Source organism: Sebastes umbrosus, chromosome 2 (genome assembly GCF_015220745.1).
Source record: "Sebastes umbrosus isolate fSebUmb1 chromosome 2, fSebUmb1.pri, whole genome shotgun sequence".
In the NCBI taxonomy this organism is placed as follows: domain Eukaryota; kingdom Metazoa; phylum Chordata; class Actinopteri; order Perciformes; family Sebastidae; genus Sebastes; species Sebastes umbrosus.
The window spans coordinates 24,057,158-24,075,255 of NC_051270.1; the positions used below are offsets into that span (position 1 = coordinate 24,057,158).

Consider the following 18,098-nt stretch of genomic DNA (forward strand, 5'->3'; position numbering starts at 1 on the left):
CATTTGAGGGCAAACAATCAGCTCAAGCTGCTGAGCTAACTGCCATGATATGTGCTCTTAGATTGGCCGAGGGTAAAACTGTCAATATTTTTACAGATTCAGCTTATGTATGTAACGCAATACACAGGGATATGTCAGGTTGGGTCCAGGCAGGATTCAAAACAAGCGGAAATAAATCTATGGCTCATGAAGGACTCATGAAAGACTTATTGGCTGCTGTCCACCTTCCGGAGAAGGTGGCTGTGGTAAAGGTAAAAGGACACTCACAGGGTAGTGATCCAGAGAGCATTGGGAATAACACTGCCGATGAAGCAGCAAAGGCTGCTGCAGGGTATGTCGCTGAATGCATAATGTTATTAGCTGAAAACATAGGAAGTTTTATAGATGATGTACAAAAAGCTCAGGAGGACGCTCCCGAGCATGAGAAAAAATCCTGGGAAGACGCAGGTGCCTCTGATTGTTTCACTGGCTTATGGCAGAAGAATGGGAAAACTGTCATGCCCGAGGGATGGATCCCGTCAATGTTGAAACAGACTCATGGTTTATGCCACGCAGGAGTAGCAATAATGATGTTCGCATTGGATGCATGGTGGTTCCCTCAAAAGAGGAAAGTTGTGGTGGATTTTGTACAACAGTGTGCTGTTTGTCAGGCGTGTAACATAAGACCCACGGACAAGCCTCCAGTGGGCACATATCCGAAACCACAGGGTCCGGGGGAACAAGTGATTATGGATTTCACTGACATGGGTGTCCGGGCTGGGGGGAAAAGGTTTCTCTTGGTAATTGTAGATGCCTTTTCCAGGTGGATTGAGGCCTATCCCACTGGAAAAGAGGACGCGAAATCAGTCATAAAATGCCTGGTTAACGATTATATACCAAAACATGGTTTTCCAAAACTAATCAGATCCGATAATGGTTCTCATTTCAAAAACAAAGACCTAAGGACGGTGGAAACGGTCTTAGGTCTTCAACATAAGTTTGGCTCAGTGTACCACCCAGAATCGCAAGGCAAAGTTGAACGGGCTAATCGGACTATAAAGGGTAAACTATTGAAAGTCTGTAAAACCACGGGGATGTCCTGGCCAGATGCTTTGCCTATTGTGCTCCTGGCCATCAGATCCTCTGTAAACACCTCTACAGGTTTGACTCCCTTTGAACTAACCTGTGGCAGACCATTTCCCGGTCCTTCGCATCCTTTTTGTGTACTTCCTGCTGTTGGTTACCGCCCGTATTATCAGTCGGTTAATGCTATTGTATCAGCTTTTTCTTGTCCAGGTGCCCCCCATCCTGATCCTCCCGTGTTGAAAACCACCCCAGCGGGTCCACCGGAACACCTTTGGTTGAAGGTGTTAAAGAGGAAGTGGTCGGAGCCACGGTGGACGGGTCCACACCAAGTGACCGCACGAACAACAACAGCAGTCCAACTCAAAGGGAAAGGTGGCGTATGGTGGCACTTAACCCAGTGCAGCTCAACAAAAAATCCACCGCCAAAGGCAGATCTGATCAGCGGAGGAGTGGACGAGCCAACTACACCACCAGATGAACCGGACAAAGGATCAGCACCAGGGGTAGATGCAAGCATCTCTGCAGGGACACCAGAACCGGACAAAGGATCAGCACCAGGGGTAGATGCAAGCATCTCTGCAGGGACACCAGAGAAGAACACAGAAGAAGACACGTGAACAGTAAAAGCGTGACTATAAAACTCTCTTTTCCGATTTTAAATCTCGATGTCGCCAGACGGGCAAGTCGACTGTATTTTCTTTTTCTATTTTGGTAATAACGTTGGTGATGATTCATCTTATGTTATACATTCTATATCTGTATGCTTAAAAAGAGCTGTATGAGACACAAATCTGGGAAAGAAGGTTTCAAGGTCTTGCCGGTTTTACAGTTAAAACACGGCTTACAAGTAAAGAAAAGGTGACTCAATAGAAGATTTATATGCTTTATGTTATTTTACTTCTTGCCTTATACATTGCTTTAACGATATTTTACTTTTTGTGCATGCATCCAGAGGACGAGGTGGTAGATGATAACTCTGTGTAAAAACTGTAACACTGTATATAGTATAATAATGATGAATGCCTCATGAGAATATATTTCTAGGACAGAAGTGAACTTGGACAAGTTCAAAAGAGGAATTGTTGGAAATATATCATGATAAAACTGTTGTTGTGTAACAAACTTAATTATGTTGTGAGTTTAGCGAGTTTGGTGTTAAATACTAGGCTTAGACTGTCTACAGATAATTGACTAATGTAAGACGGGGCAAGAATGATCACCTGGATTATCTCGTGATGGAATGTTGAGTGGGCCTGTACAAAGAGCAGTTGCAAGGTCAAAAGGGCATTGGGGGTAAAACCGGAAGGGGGAAGGGACAGGATGTTCGTGCAGACCCAAGGTTGTAAAAGATGGAGTCAGACATAGGATGGAAAAGTATTGGTTCTGCTAAAAGCCTGACCCCTCCCCCAGGGTGAGCCTGCTGTGTATAAAGTTAAATGTATAGCAGAGATCGGGGTTCATTCTCTGCGAACTGACAACCGTGTTGCATGGTATCAGGGACACATTGATGAATCCAGAACTTCTGTAATAACTCTGTGCAACTTTGATGAGTATATCTTCGGAATAAATTGATACTGATTATGCTTTAAACTTACTTGTATTTGTTTATGATTTACTCTGAGCTTGCAGCTGCTTAGAAGATAAACCAACACGCATGAAGGTGACGACTCCCTGAGGGGAATTCCTTCAGACGTCCCACACCAACATACATGGACGTACTGAGGAGAGATGCTGGACAGTGCTGGCGAGCTAGCCAGATGTATGGTGGACTGAGACAGCTGGAAGCTCCGCTTGAAAGCCCGTCTGAGGACGACCCAATGATATCAATTCCGATAGTTGTATTATCACTCTTTTACATCCACTGCTATTGGTTTTGTGTTATCAGTCCTACTTGTATTAGTTATTACAGCTGCTAGGCTATTATTGTGGCTGCTTGGCTGAATTGAACCTTTGACCTCCAAAACAAATCAATTCATCTTAGAGTCCAAGTAGACATCTGTGCCAAATTTTAAGAAAATCCCTCAAGGCATTCCTGAGATATATTGTTCATGAAAATGGGAAGGACATGAGGTCACAGTGACCTTGACCTTTGACCACCAAAATCGAATCAGTTCATCCTTGAGTCCGAGTGCATGTTTGAATTTGAATAAATTCCCTCAAGGTTTTCTTGAGATATCAAGTTCACGAGAATGGACTATACATACGGATGTACAGATGTACGAATGTACGGACGGAGGGACAGACAACTGAAAAACATAATAACACACAAAAATGTGCTCTACCAAACAGTAAAGAAGAAGACCATTTAAGGGTTAAAACATATCTTGCATGTCCTTTAAGCGTTACTGACGGGAAGACTGAGGCAACGACGTTAACCCCCGTCCCAGTCACACCAGTCACATGTCTTCGCCCATAAAACACTGTTCTCATTCTACAGCTGCATCCTGAAAAATAATGGTCACGGTGAAATGATGTAATTCTTTATGTCATGTATTAAATGTCTTCCAGACCAAAGTTAAAGTTGGTTAAAGGTTGATTATTCCGACACAGAGAAGAAATCATAACTGGTCTAATTATACACATTCCTGTGCAGACCATTTCTATAAACAGAGTTATCATGATTTAAAACCAGTAGACTACATTACAAGAAATTCAAGCATTGTCCCAGTGTTCGAATTTTCTGTTCCGCTTGATTGCAAGGTTCAAATTCAGAATCAGAATCAGTTTTATTTGCTAAGTACATATATACAAGGAATTTGATTCTGGTTTTGCATCTCTCTATATGTACTTACAATTTACAACGCAAAAACTTACAAATTGTACATAATACCATTGATCATGTGGCTTATCGCTCTAAAAAGGTCCTGTTCCCCAAATTAAATGCAGGAAGAACTGTGCCGTTGGCTGGAGGGTTGAGTCAGATCTTCAGGGGAATTCAGGTCAGTCAATCTTTCAAGCTTTCTGTCTTCCCTCTGTTCTAGCTAATGCTAATGCTTCTAACTAATGAAACCAAAAAACAAGCCGATAACAAAAAGAAAATCTTGAAACCACCCGTGTTTATCACGACAAAGACAGATCGACTACAGACAGATCACTTTGTACGAGCAAAACAAAAGTCCATATTTAGTCTTATTTTACTGCATGTTGTATTTTGTCTGTAGCTGTTCCATCAGTGTTAACAACTGCAGGATGTTAAAGTTCACTGGTGTTTAAAAGGCTTGTGGGAACATTTTCAAAGTAAAGAAACCACAGAAATGAGAAGATACTGATGTTTTGTTTGGCTCATACGAAGTGACGCCTTGTTGTGCGTAATTTGTCGTAAGTTTGCTTCCTGTTATACTGACGTAAAATAAACCTTTTTTTAGTTACAACTCATGTATGGTCCTCCTTTGTTTTTCCAAGCTTGAGTGTGACACTGCATGCTGTGATCCTTTTGTTTTATTGATTATCCTCAAAATGATGCTTGAGGCAGCGGAATGTACAATGCACAGACCTGCAAACACTACTTACTACAAACTGAAGAGTATCAAGAGAATACAGAACAAAATATTCCCTGGTTGTGTGCGTCTGTTGTTGGATTTATTATGTACAAAAGTGAACCTAACTGTTGGATTTGTTATGAATAGAGGGATTGTGAGGAAGGAAAGGCAGGTGGTGTTTTTCTTTTGCAAGGTCAAGAAGAGGAAGGAGTCAGAAGGAGATAACGAAGAAGACTTGCAGCAGAAACATCACGTGCCATAAGCTCATGAATATTAATATTGTGTAAACCATGAATAGGCTGGATCAGGGATAGCTCGGGGTTCAGACTTCGCGAACTGACCCATGCACTGTATGTTGTCAGGGACACGTAGGTTGGATCCAGATATCTGTAAACTCTTTTATTTTACTTATGCAACATTGATTGTTCGGAATAAATTGTATTATTATGCTTTAACCCGTCTGTTTGGAAATTCTCTTTGTCACACAAGATTAACCAGCACGTAACTGGGCCTTGACCTCTCGGAGGTAGAAGGCCAGTTCCTTCAATTGGTGACCCCGACGTGATCTTCGGCATTGAGAAGCGTGTCCAAAGGACGGACAGACCGGCGAGAGAGAGAAAGGGATCCCTGAAATCTTAAAGGTGAGCAGAACCTGTTTTATCGAACTCTGCATATTGGCTTACTCTAAATTATCTCTCTTGTTGTGCTGAATCTCCTTTGTAATGATAAATGTTGCAGAAGTAAAGACTTCCTTTTTAAATTTAGGGGAGAAAGCTGCCCTTTTGGTAAAGACTAAGAGGAGGAAAGCTGCCCTTTTTAAATTTAGGGGAGAAAGCTGCCCTTTTGGTAAAGACTAAGAGGAGGAAAGCTGCCCTTTTTAAATTTAGGGGAGAAAGCTGCCCTTTTGGTAAAGACTAAGAGGAGGAAAGCTGCCCTTTTTAAATTTAGGGGAGAAAGCTGCCCTTTTGGTAAAGACTAAGAGGAGGAAAGCTGCCCTTTTTAAATTTAGGGGAGAAAGCTGCTCTTTTGGTAAAGACTAAGAGGAGGAAAGCTGCCCTTTTTAAATTTAGGGGAGCAAGCTGCCCTTTTGGTAAAGACTAAGAGGAGGAAAGCTGCCCTTTTAGTAATAAAAACTGTATGAGTGTACATTAATAACTAGTATTCAGAGGAAAATTAAAACTTACTGTTGATACTGGGCCAACATCGCTGGAACATCAAAGTGTCCAGTAGAAGCTTATGTTGGTAGGATCACAGCGAGGGGCATAGCGACCCATTTACTCTGAATCTAGTTACTGTCATAAACTGAATAAACCTGTGTGAAATAGTACTGGACAGAATGGACGGAGAATTTGACAAAGACTGAGGAACGGGGTGGCTGTGGGCCTCCCCGTTTATCATTTGGACAGCAATGGGTTAAAGTCAGGACCAATGTAATCTGTACATTTGATCCCAAGACTAGAAAGAAAGAGACTCAAGACCTAGATGAGTGGTATAACATGACAGTGAAGGAAGGGCATTTTCCAGCCACGGGAAGTGAAGCCAAATTCATGCCAGTGATGAGAGCATTAATACAGGTGGTTCATAGAAAGCTGCTGAAAGCAAGACAAGACAAAGACAAGGGACATATGATTGTAAGGAGGAAATTGAGGAAGAAAGAAGACGAGTTGGCAAGTAAATTGGTAAAATATAATGTGATACAGATGGCTGCACTATCAGCCTTAGGCAGCCAGACGAAAGCCACCCACGCAAAAACCGCTGAAGCAAAACCACTAGTGAAACCCTCACCCAGTCCTAGCGCACCCCCACCACCAAACCCACATACTAGCCAGCCGCCACATTACATGTCCCTCCATCAGCAGTACCCACCTGGCCCACATCACAACCCCCCTCCTTATCCTCCTCCTACCCCTAGTCCGGTACCAACCCCACAGGACAGTGATTATACAAACGAAGTTATGGCACCATTGTTTCAAGTGTTAGGTGGTACTTTGGAACTTTAACCCCTACGCTACCTCCTTCGGTAATGCTATTAGACAAAAGTATCCCATACCAGCGGGTAAGCTCCACAGCTTGGTGTTTAAGATTAAGAACGGGGAGAGTGGACGCACGTTCATAGAAAGAGCAAAGACAGAGTGGGCGGGGGCTACGGGGGTGAACCCAGATAAAGAATCACAGCAGTCTCTGTTCAGAATAGCTCTGTTAAAACATGCTCCGGAAGGAGTTAAGAGAAAGATGCAAGAGAATCCAGATATGGCAGGGGCAAAATCATCAAGATGGGAAACACATTTCCGCCATCATCAGGATGCAGAAACCAAGGAGGAGGAAGAGGAAAATGAGTCATTAAAAGAGATGGTAGCTCAGTTGACTAAATTACAGTTGGCAGATGCACGGACTCGTGCGACAGATAAGAAAAAGGGAGGGAAAGAAAAAGATACCCAGATGGCTCAAATTGTAACACCAGCTCCAGCCCCGCCACAGAATCCTTATCCACTGCAGGGCCAGTCACAGGCTATGTATCAACCCCAGTATCATGTTCCTTACCAAGCTGCCCCATATCAGCAGCCCCCTTATCATGAAGGCCGGAATAGAGGCAGAGGGAGAGGAGGAGGCAGGGGGAGGGGGTATGCCCAACCAAGAGGAGGCAGTTGTTACATCTGCGAAAGCCCGGATCACTGGGCACGTGACTGTCCTCAGAAACAACAACAGCAGATGAGAGGGCCTCCACAGCAGTCATATCAGCCAACAATACAGACTCCACCAAACCAACAGCTAGCTCCAATGCAGGCATACAGCGGGTACTCTGCGCAGGGACCTCCACCTGGTCCATATACACCAGGAATGTTCCCATAGGGGTGCCCGACGGAGATGGAGGGGTAGGGGCTGGCAGAGCCCTGTCTCCAGTTGACAGTGAACGGAAAGCGAAGATGGTTCATGGTGGATACGGGAGCACGTTACTCCACCTTAGCTGAACCTATGTGTTCCCTTTCCTCTCACTATGTTTCCGTTTTGGGATTTTCCGGCACTGAACAAAGACTGCCTTTTACTGTTCCCCTTCCTGTCCGGCTTGGGAGACAGGTGATGGAGCACCCCTTTTTGTATGCACCTGATTGTCCACGTGATCTCCTGGGAAGAGATGTTTTGGCAGCACTGGGGGCTTCTGTACATTGTTCACCAGAAGCTGTGATAGTGAGTTTCCCCGGAGGAGAAGAAATGGTGTGCTCCTCGCCCTCCAGTGCTGATCGCATGTGCATGTTGAGTCCTGATACCTCACCTGATGCCCCACCACCCTGTGCGGACATATATTGGGCCCTGCTAGCCGACAGAAACCCTCTGATTGACTTTTACAACATGTGGCAACCATGGATTAGGGCTCTACACCCTTACCTCCCTGTTCCCGATCCTCCCCACTGCACTCTGAATTATGACAGAAATAATGATCTTACGTATCAAGATGAGTTCCAACAGAACCTGTTAGATACAACCTGGGGGATAGGGGTAAGAGATGTTTATATAGCACCAGCAGGAGTAGCAGCCGCAGTAAAAACTAACCCCAGCACAAGAACAATGGTATCGCATGTCAGAAGAAGCTGTTCCCCATGTGTCCCTAGCCATAGCTCCAAAACATCAGGCAGCAGAACTTACGGCTGTAGTTTGTGCTCTGCGGTTAGCGGAAGGGAAGGCAGTGAATATTTTCACAGACTCTGCGTATGTGTGCAATGCAATTCACAGAGATATGTCTGGCTGGGTGCAAGCGGGTTTTAAGACTAGTCAGAATAAACCTATGGCTCATGAGGAGTTGATGAAAGAGTTGTTGGAAGCAATCCAGTTACCACAGAGGGTAGCTGTGATCAAAGTGAAAGGACACAGTCAGGGCACTGACTTAGAGAGTATAGGAAACGAAGCAGCGGATGCAGCTGCTAAAAAGGCGGCAGGGTATTTACCTACTATGATGGTCATGACCACAGCAGATCTCGGTTCTGAGATAACTGATTTCTCCATTATACAAGCTCAGGAATCTGCCACAGCAGTAGAACGAACCATCTGGGAAGATAAGGGAGCTATAGAACAGTTTGATGGTATATGGTATAACGGAGATCAAATAGTTATGCCCCCCTGTTGGATGTCCTCAATACTGACTCAGACTCATGGACTTGACCATAAAAGCCACAAACAGATGTTACGAGATCTCCGCCACTGGTGGATTCCCCGGAAACATGCTACTATAACTGACTTCTTGACTAAGTGTGACGTATGTAGTACATGTAACATCAGACCGACCATCACTCCTAGGGCAGGAAAATATCCTTCTCCCACTGTCCCGGGACAGGAAATCTTTATGGATTTCACAGATATGGGAGTAAGGGCTGGGGGGAAAAGATTCCTCCTAGTAATTGTGGACGCATTTTCACGTTGGGTTGAGGCCTACCCTACGGGAAAAGAGGACGCAAAATCAGTCATTAAATGTCTGGTGAATGAGTACATTCCGAAACATGGGTTTCCTAAATTGATCAGGTCAGATAATGGTTCACATTTCAAAAATAAAGACCTGCAATCTGTTGAAAAGGCTCTGGGACTACAACACAAATTTGGCACTGTGTACCACCCAGAATCGCAAGGAAAAGTTGAACGTGCTAATCAGACCATTAAGTTAAAACTGCTAAAAATCGTTCGCACGACTGGGCTCCCTTGGACTGAAGCCCTGCCCATTGCACTGATAGGCATCAGAGCCTCGGTCAATCGGTCAACAGGACTCACACCATTTGAGCTTACGTGTGGCCGACCTTTCCCAGGGCCGTCCCAAAACCCCTCTCCCCTTCCTGACCTCGGTTACAGACCATACTATTTGAAGGCTAATGCTCTTGTGTCAGCTCTCTCCTATACAGGTGACAAACCTGTCACCCCTGTCACAGAGGACGTTCCAGGACCTGACCCCGGACCCCCGGAACACCTTTGGTTGAAGGTGTTAAAGAGGAAGTGGTCGGAGCCACGTTGGACAGGCCCACACAAGGTTCTGGCCAGAACTGCAACAGCTGTGCAGCTCGCAGGAAAAGGACTCAACTGGTGGCACCTAACACAGTGCTCCAGCAGCAGGACAGGACCTGAAGCAGAGGAGGCAGCCCCACAAGGAGCCCAGGCTACGTGAAAAGAGGGTCACGTATAATTTTTTATTTTTCATATACTGTATAATATATAGCTCACATAAGATACACATAAGGGAAAGAAGGTTACAAGGTCTTGCCTGTATTTACAGTTAAATCAGGCTAACATGGTTGTTTAGGTGGACTCATCTAGGTGGTTTTGAAAAACATTATATATCACATTGTATTAAAAATTGTTGCTTAGAATAAATGATAAAAAAAATAGATAAAAATAGATAAAAAAGAGAAACCAGGGGTGGGGAGAATCCACCAGAGAGAAATTTCACTTCCTTTCCCAAACCAGTATAAAATAGGATCACCCAGATAAAAGTTTTTCAGTTGCGCGCAGGAAAACAAACTAGAAGCATCATGCAGTACGGCAAACTACTAGTAGCGTTTGCTGTAGCATTTGTGTTTACCTCTCTTGTCCTCGTTCTTCTGTACAAACTTTCTTAATGTGATTTGTCGTGTATTTTAAATATTTTCAGCTATAATGTTTTAATATTATATATATCATATATGTTTAATGTTTTCATTTCATATTACTATCTTAATGCAATTCATGTATTTTCGTGTTTTCAGTTACCATTTTAGTGATTCATGATAAAAGGAGGGAATGTGAGAGAAAATACCATGACCCTTGTGTAGAGTTTGTGTACTCAGATAAATCTGAATAACCTGGGAAAGCACAGACTGTACTAGTTTAGATACATTACTTATCATCCTCGCCTCTGCACTCTGCTAAAACTGGCTAATCACAAGTAACTCTTTAACAATAGACAATGCTTTCACTCAGAAGCAGGGTGGAAGGTGTGGGCTACAAGGGGGGGAAGGCTAAACCAAGATTATAAAGAATGATGTAGTGAGGTAGCTTCCCTAATGAATATAAACTAGCTGACCAAATAGCTGCAGGCTTTGAAAACATACCTATAATAAGTGCTCTGATCCCTATCACTCCTAACAAAAATGTTGACCGCATTAACTACATCCACTATAATGTTCTCCGTTTGACTAATCTAACCCGTGATGCAATTGCCGGACTAGCTGAACAAATGGCTCCTACGTCACTGATGGTGATCCAAAATAGAATGGCATTAGATATGCTGCTGGCAGAGAAAGGCGGTGTATGCTCAATGTTCCAAGACTCATGTTGTATTTTCATCCCTAATAATACAGCGCCGGACGGGACTGTAACTAAGGCGCTAGAGGGGCTCCGGACGCTGTCTGAATCCATGCACGATGACTCAGGTATCAACAGCCCCATTAATGACTGGTTAGACCGTACCTTTGGGAAATGGAAGTCCATGGTGGTATCTCTATTCTCCTCAATCCTTGCTGTGTGTACATGCTTAGTACTATGCGGTTGTTGTTGTATTCCATGCATTCGCCACCTCACTGAGCGTGTGATCATTTCTGCTGTGCAACGAAAGCATCCGGATGCACCTCCTTCTTATCAGATGGCCATGTTCCAAGCGGAGAGACAGGGTCTCCTGGAAATGGTGGGGGATAGTGAAGATGTTGATCCTGAAGAGGTTGTGTGATGATGCTTATAATTAAAACATCTGTACGTAACATTATCTCTGCTTATAATAAATATATCTGTATGTAACATTACCTGTAGGTGAACTTAGTTAAGTTCAAAAGAGGGTCTGTTGGATTTATTATGTACAAAAGTGAACCTAACTGTTGGATTTGTTATGAATAGAGGGATTGTGAGGAAGGAAAGGCAGGTGGTGTTTTTCTTTTGCAAGGTCAAGAAGAGGAAGGAGTCAGAAGGAGATAACGAAGAAGACTTGCAGCAGAAACATCACGTGCCATAAGCTCATGAATATTAATATTGTGTAAACCATGAATAGGCTGGATCAGGGATAGCTCGGGGTTCAGACTTCGCGAACTGACCCATGCACTGTATGTTGTCAGGGACACGTAGGTTGGATCCAGATATCTGTAAACTCTTTTATTTTACTTATGCAACATTGATTGTTCGGAATAAATTGTATTATTATGCTTTAACCCGTCTGTTTGGAAATTCTCTTTGTCACACAAGATTAACCAGCACGTAACTGGGCCTTGACCTCTCGGAGGTAGAAGGCCAGTTCCTTCACTGTAGCTGAGTACGTTCAAATATAAACGAACAGACCCACATAGCTTGAGATAAAATCCTGATGTGGTATGACATCAACCTCTCCCCCTCAGAATCCTCCTAGCAACAGACACAACTTTTCATTTTGAATAAAATACCTACTGTACATTCATCTAAACTATAAACTCATATGAGTCCAGGGTGACTGAAAGCTGATAAAAACAACTAATTAGCAGCACCCAGCACCCACTTAATTTTCTTTTCTTTTTTTAAACCTTATCTTATATACCTATATATATTATATACTGTATATATATATATATATAATATTGGGGAAGTGTGTCTAAAATGATATGACAGGACATTGGGAAAATTTCCATTTGACAGAACGGTGTAGCCATAACATATGGTGTATATATCATTCAGTGTTATCATACTGTATAGTCAAATATCAATGAAGAGCTGTAACAAGTTGATTCACCATAAACATGAGATACTGTCAGAGTGTTTTTTCTTGAATTAAAAGGTGCGATGTGTAACATGTAGCCACATGCTCCAAACAAAGAGGTCATCATTTCACCTCTACTACTGGGTCCATACAATCTAAATGTATCAGTTATAAAAAAAAAAAAGAAGCCAACTATTAACTAACAGCAGGGCAAGAATGAACAAAATTCGACCAAACTGAGAGCTGGTAAAAATAACACGGCTATCTTATAATCTTCACGTGTGGCGTCGGCCTATAGTTTACGTTAGCCATCTGTGTGTTTGTGCCACTAACCGGGAGCTGTACAGTCCGTGTACGCTTTGATAGTTTGTTTATTGGGTTAAATCCAAAGTGGCAAAAACGACAAAATGAGCCGCACCTTCATCTCGTCCTCCCCGTGGCCAGGAGATCATCCTGCCGGAAGGAGAGTGGTTGGCACTCAGCAGGAACAAGTGATAAAACAAGCCAGTACGGGCCGGGACTAGTCGTGCTCATTTCAATAGATATTGCTGCAACACAATACATAGACGTCTTTGACGTAACGTCAACACTGTAACCTCCTCAAATTCTTTTGATCGTTTTTTGAATGTTTTAAACTAAAATTCTGTCCATATCTTTCACCTTTAAGGTCAAATGTGAGGGTAAACTCAGGGTTTATGCTGTTAAAAATATGTGGATGACTATTGGCAAACCATTGCCTAAACAAAGAAACGGCTGGGAACTGGATCCCAGACAGGATCCCAGCCAGCTGTGATTATACATGGCTGGGGCCAACTGTCATCTTTGACAAATTTTGCAAGAAACACCCTCTTGAGGAATACATTTTGCAGTTCCTCTTTTAAACTCATGCAACTCCTCTTTGGTCATCACTCGGTCTCTCTCACAGGACGGGTGCACACAGAGACAGAGTAGAGACAGAGAAGCACAGGCAGAGCCACAGAAAGGTAAACATAAAAGGAAAACTAGTCAAGAGACAGCTAAAAAGGAGACGTAGACACGCAAATAACGCACCTACATCAAGGTTGGATATGGCCAGGTTGGATGTCACAGAGAGGTTTCATGGTATTTCGTTTCCCGGACACCTGCACACCCAGGACTCCTTACAACTTGCTCTCAAATTTCCGTTTCGGGACACGGATATCATCATCGTCTCCTATCCAAAGTCAGGTAAGAAGAGATGACTAACTGATCAGGATACATGGCACGTGCAGTGTTTTCATGTGGCATGCAACTAACCACATCTGCATTTGAGTAACTCGGAAACAATTTTGAAATCCATTGAAGTGCGTAATACTTTAACCACAGTTTACATAACGCAGTTTTTAAAGCATCTTTTTGCTGTTTTCATAAATATGTTTAATGAAAGTCAAATCACAGATGCTCCTTTCTTTTCTCTCAACAGGCACCACATGGATGCAGGAAATTGTGACTCTCATATCCAGCAAAGGGGACCCACACGTGTCCCAAACTGTCCCAAATTGGACTCGGGCTCCCTGGCTGGAGCACCATTTTTTCACTGCGATACTGGAGGCCTCATCCACCACACCTCGAGTCATCACCACACACCTGCCTCATCACCTGTTGGGCCCCGCCCTCCAGGGCTCCAAAGCAAAGGTCAAATTTACATGTTTATTTGACCGTTTGCCCACAAAGTATAGAGATAGGCCGATAAACTGGCCAGGCCAGTAAGTATTTATTGCAGACATATCGGTATCAGTGTATATGCCGGCCGATAAGTGTCGAGAAATTGTAGGTTTGAGATCATTTACAGTGTCTCTAGTTTCGAGAGAGCACCAGAGGGCACTGACATGTTGATTTGATGTACTGTAAAATGTCCCACAAAGTATTTATCTTGGTTAAAATTATTTAAAAATATCTAATAATCTGTATTAAGATTTATTGTTTGTTATGAAAAAAAAAAAGATATATCGTTATTAGGGCTGGGACGATACACCTATCTCCAGATTCGATACTATCACGATACTTGGGTGCCAATTCGATATATATTGTGATTTTTAAGTATTGCGATTCTACAAGTATTGCGAATCAAAATTATGATTTATTGCAATTTGTTAACTTTTTAAGACTAGATCATGAGAAAAAGTTGAATCATACACTTCTAAGGACTTTTACTTTGGAAAATATCTAAATTAATACAGTAAAAGATTTTCAGCATGTATGTAGTCAGAGATGTCCTGAAGTCAGGCATTATTTTCCAGCAACCTTAAAATCAAAGAATAAAGACATTTCTTATTTATAAGGGACATGTAATGTTTTATACTTCAGGTGAATATTTCTGGTGACTATAATACAATCTTATTTCCATATACTGTATGTATTTTGTATACAGTTCCCTTTGTTAACATCTAATTTTGAAAACCAGACGTCGTCACACGTGTATACTTCTGCTAACTTTGCAAGTCCGTCGCTAGCTCTCACCGTTAGCTCCGTTCTCGTTATACATCCATGGTCAGCTCCGTTTGAATGCATTTAACATAAATGTCAGTATATGGGTGCTCTACAGTTGTAGCGTGATGTGTGAAACCCAAAGTGTTTCCATACTTTACTGTGTGTGTAGTGTTTACCACGTTGGATTTAACATGTGAGGGTGCAGGTCGTATCCACGCAGACCCTCTGCCGTTTCGGCTCGTTGTGGCCGGCTGCAGTTTTCTTTTGTTGACGGCTACGGAACGGATATGGTGTCACGTTACTCAGACGACAACAATAAAAGCGGTAACTTCCCTTTACCTCCATATAGACTCAAATTAAATAAATATATCGATTCTAGCCTTGATAAAATTGATTTCAAAATCGTTTAAAAAAAAACAATCGTGATACATAAGTGAATTATTTCTTTTTTCCACCCCTAATAGTTATCAGATCTCTTAGAAATTGGTCGAGCTATACTAAATACAGTACAAACATTCTGACACTGTTGCTTCATGTCATCTCACAGGTCATCTACGTGAGCAGAAACCCGAAAGATCTAGTGGTGTCATTTTATCACTTCCACAAAATGGCCAACTTCCTCCCTGAGGCTGGCTCATTTCCAGACTTTTTAACTCGATTCCTGGAGGGCACACGTGAGTTTATTTCGATTTTATTTAGATTTATTTCATTGTTTTGTGAGGATATCGTGACTTCAGCTCTACAGACAAAGTGCAATTTGTTATCCTCTTTATGTTTCAGTGTACTTTGGCTCCTGGTTTGACCACTTTAAGGGCTGGACCAGTCAGACAGCAGCGATGAGCAATCTGCTTCACATCAGCTATGAAGAGATGACGTTGGTAAAGGAGAACTGATTTATCCTTCTCATCATACTAAATGTCCATAAACTTATATTTTTAAAATAGACATCTGAGTGTACAATTTCTTGTAAGGTACATATTTATCTTGTTCCTCAATCACAAGAGCGGGGGTAGGTCTAGAAGTGGAAGTTCATGATGGGAAAATGTTGTCTACGCTGTCACTTCTTCAAAGCTTGCCTTCAAAACATGACTTCAAATCTTACATCAGAGGTTGTAATTATTTAGCATTTTAAGGAAGCCATTGCACGCTCAATTGTAGTTCCTTTTTTTAATTATCTTAATAATATTACTGTCTTCTTCCTGCTGTCAGGACCTACATGGTGCCATAAAGAGGGTGAGCTCTCACCTACAGAGTCCCCTGCTGGAGGACGAGGTCAACAACTGTGTACTGCACTGCAGCTTCAGCAGCATGAAAAACAACAACATGTCCAACTACACCCAGATCACTGAGGACATAATGGACCATAACAAGGGCTCCTTCATGCGAAAAGGTGGGGATCTCTTCTATTCTATGATGATAAATCAAACTTGTTCGATTAACTGTGTCCTATGTCTGACAATATGCGATCCAAATGTAAAAAAAAATACACAGTGGTCACCAAAATTGGAACCTGCCATCAATCCAAAAATGACTTAAAGGTCTTTTATTACAGTAGTTCCCAACCTGAGGGTCGGCAGTGAGGGGTCACGAGACAATTAAAGAGATGAAATCTGTTGCACAAATTGTATTTTTTCTTGTGAAATACTGGATTCTTTCATCTCTTCAGGCCTCTAAGGGCGCTCTTACAAGCCATAGTCCGTTTGGCAAGTCTGAATCAGAGTGAAATAGATACTTTTGGTTCAGCTTCTATTTAGTCTCGTTCGGTTTCACAGTGTGCATTGTACATTTACCTGTACTTTATATGTTTTTTAAAAATCAAATCACATATTTGGCCTTTAATTAAATCCCATGCCTCCTTGTTCCCTTTCCTCTAATGCAGGTAAAATTGGAGACTGGAAAAACATGTTCACAGAGGAGCTGAATCAACATTTCAAAAGCGTCTTCAAGTCCAAGATGGAGGACTGCAATGCAGAGTTTGTGTGGGAGGAGCAGCATAAAGAGGAGACGCATGCTAATGAACAAATCCCACTGAAGAACACAGAGCTCTGAAAAAAGCTAAATGAAGATAGAAATCATGTTGCATCCTGTGAGATGGATCACAAGTGGATGTTTTTCTCTATGTTTAAATGATTAAAGGGACACTTAACTGTAGCATGCCATGTTCAGTACCCTTCAATGCCTCTTATGTATATTGCAGTCTTGCTTTCATTGCGTCATTGTATAATGTGACACTGATGTGAAGTGGATTATTATCATTATGTATGAATAAATCTCAGTTGCAGTTGACCATCACCATGGTCCAAATTATATTTGTTTTGTCCAAATTATATTTGTTTTTCAGAACAAGTGACACTTAAGGTGCAGTGTGTAGGATTTGGCAGCATCTACAATTCTACAATTTCATTTAGCAAACGCTTTTGACCAAAGCAACGTACATCTGGCGATGAGGTTGCAGATTGCAACGAACTGAAGTTCCCCACATTGTATGTTGTCAGAACAGGAAGTGCGGGTAGTGTCAACAGGAGGCATGTGTGCGTCAATTGACATGTGTCAATAAAGTTTCTCCACTCTTTCGAGTAAGTGATTTCAAGTCAGAGCGAGACCGATGCCCCATTGTGTTTTTATTCCTCCGTAATTATTTCCGGTCTAGCACTGGGTACACATGCCAGAATCGCTGCACACTTCAACTCTGCTAACACTAAGGTAAATAAAACACAACTCTTTTTTTCAAGTGATTCTACACTAATGAAAAAATACTTATAATATTATATTCCATTTCTGCCAATAGATCCCCCAAAATGCTACAAAATGGTCCTTTAAGGTTGGTAATGTGCAGTACAAGCAAAGACATTTGCAGTTATGTTAGCAGCACAACAATAAGCAGAAGGGGAAGGAGAGGTCAAAGATTTTCATATAAAGCTTCACCACAGGGCTGAAGCGTCTTTGTGCGTCCCGTCACTTCACACACCCAAAGAAAGGTGTTGTTCCCCCTCCAGTTTCCAAGCACTGGACAGCTTTTATTGCACATGTGTGTGTGTAAGTGTGTGTATGTGTGTGAGAGTGAGTGAGTGAGTGAGAGAGAGTATAAGAGGGAAGATATGGTACAGAGTGTACAGAACACACTGTGCTCTGTGACTGCATGGATGAACTCTGATAACTGGTGGAAAGGCATCAGTCTGGTAAAGGATGATATTAGCATTAATCTATAGAGCTACAGAGCTATCATAGCGGACATCTGATTATATAATATAAGTTATGTCCCACAACAAAAAACAGTTTGAAGTATTCAAATTGTTGTAGTCATTTCTGTTATTCCGAGATCGGAATAGTTGATCTCCTTTCTAACTAAAATCACTTGTATGTGAATATAGCTGGGTGTAAAAAAATTAAAACAACATTGTAAATTCATTATACTCCATGATTGACATTCTAATAAC

At 42.2% G+C, this 18,098-nt stretch overlaps 1 protein-coding gene across 1 annotated transcript; it reads left to right on the top strand.

The window, feature by feature from the left end:
• Positions 1–13,126: 13,126 nt before the first annotated feature.
• On the top strand, positions 13,127–17,264 carry sult5a1 (sulfotransferase family 5A, member 1). Its single transcript, XM_037796255.1, has 6 exons — positions 13,127–13,419; positions 13,655–13,866; positions 15,209–15,335; positions 15,442–15,539; positions 15,871–16,051; positions 16,541–17,264. Exons 1-6 carry the CDS (start codon positions 13,281–13,283, stop codon positions 16,708–16,710), a joined length of 927 nt encoding a protein of 308 aa, XP_037652183.1. The 5' UTR covers positions 13,127–13,280; the 3' UTR covers positions 16,711–17,264.
• Positions 17,265–18,098: the final 834 nt, after the last annotated feature.

Bases quoted from the DNA above. Each gene is read 5' to 3' on its own strand.
- sult5a1 (XM_037796255.1), top strand. From the start codon at position 13,281: ATGGCCAGGTTGGATGTCACAGAGAGGTTTCATGGTATTTCGTTTCCC. The intron at 15,336-15,441 runs GTGAGTTTATTT...TTTATGTTTCAG, and splicing joins TCGATTCCTGGAGGGCACAC to TGTACTTTGGCTCCTGGTTT. The intron at 16,052-16,540 runs GTGGGGATCTCT...CCTCTAATGCAG, and splicing joins GGGCTCCTTCATGCGAAAAG to GTAAAATTGGAGACTGGAAA.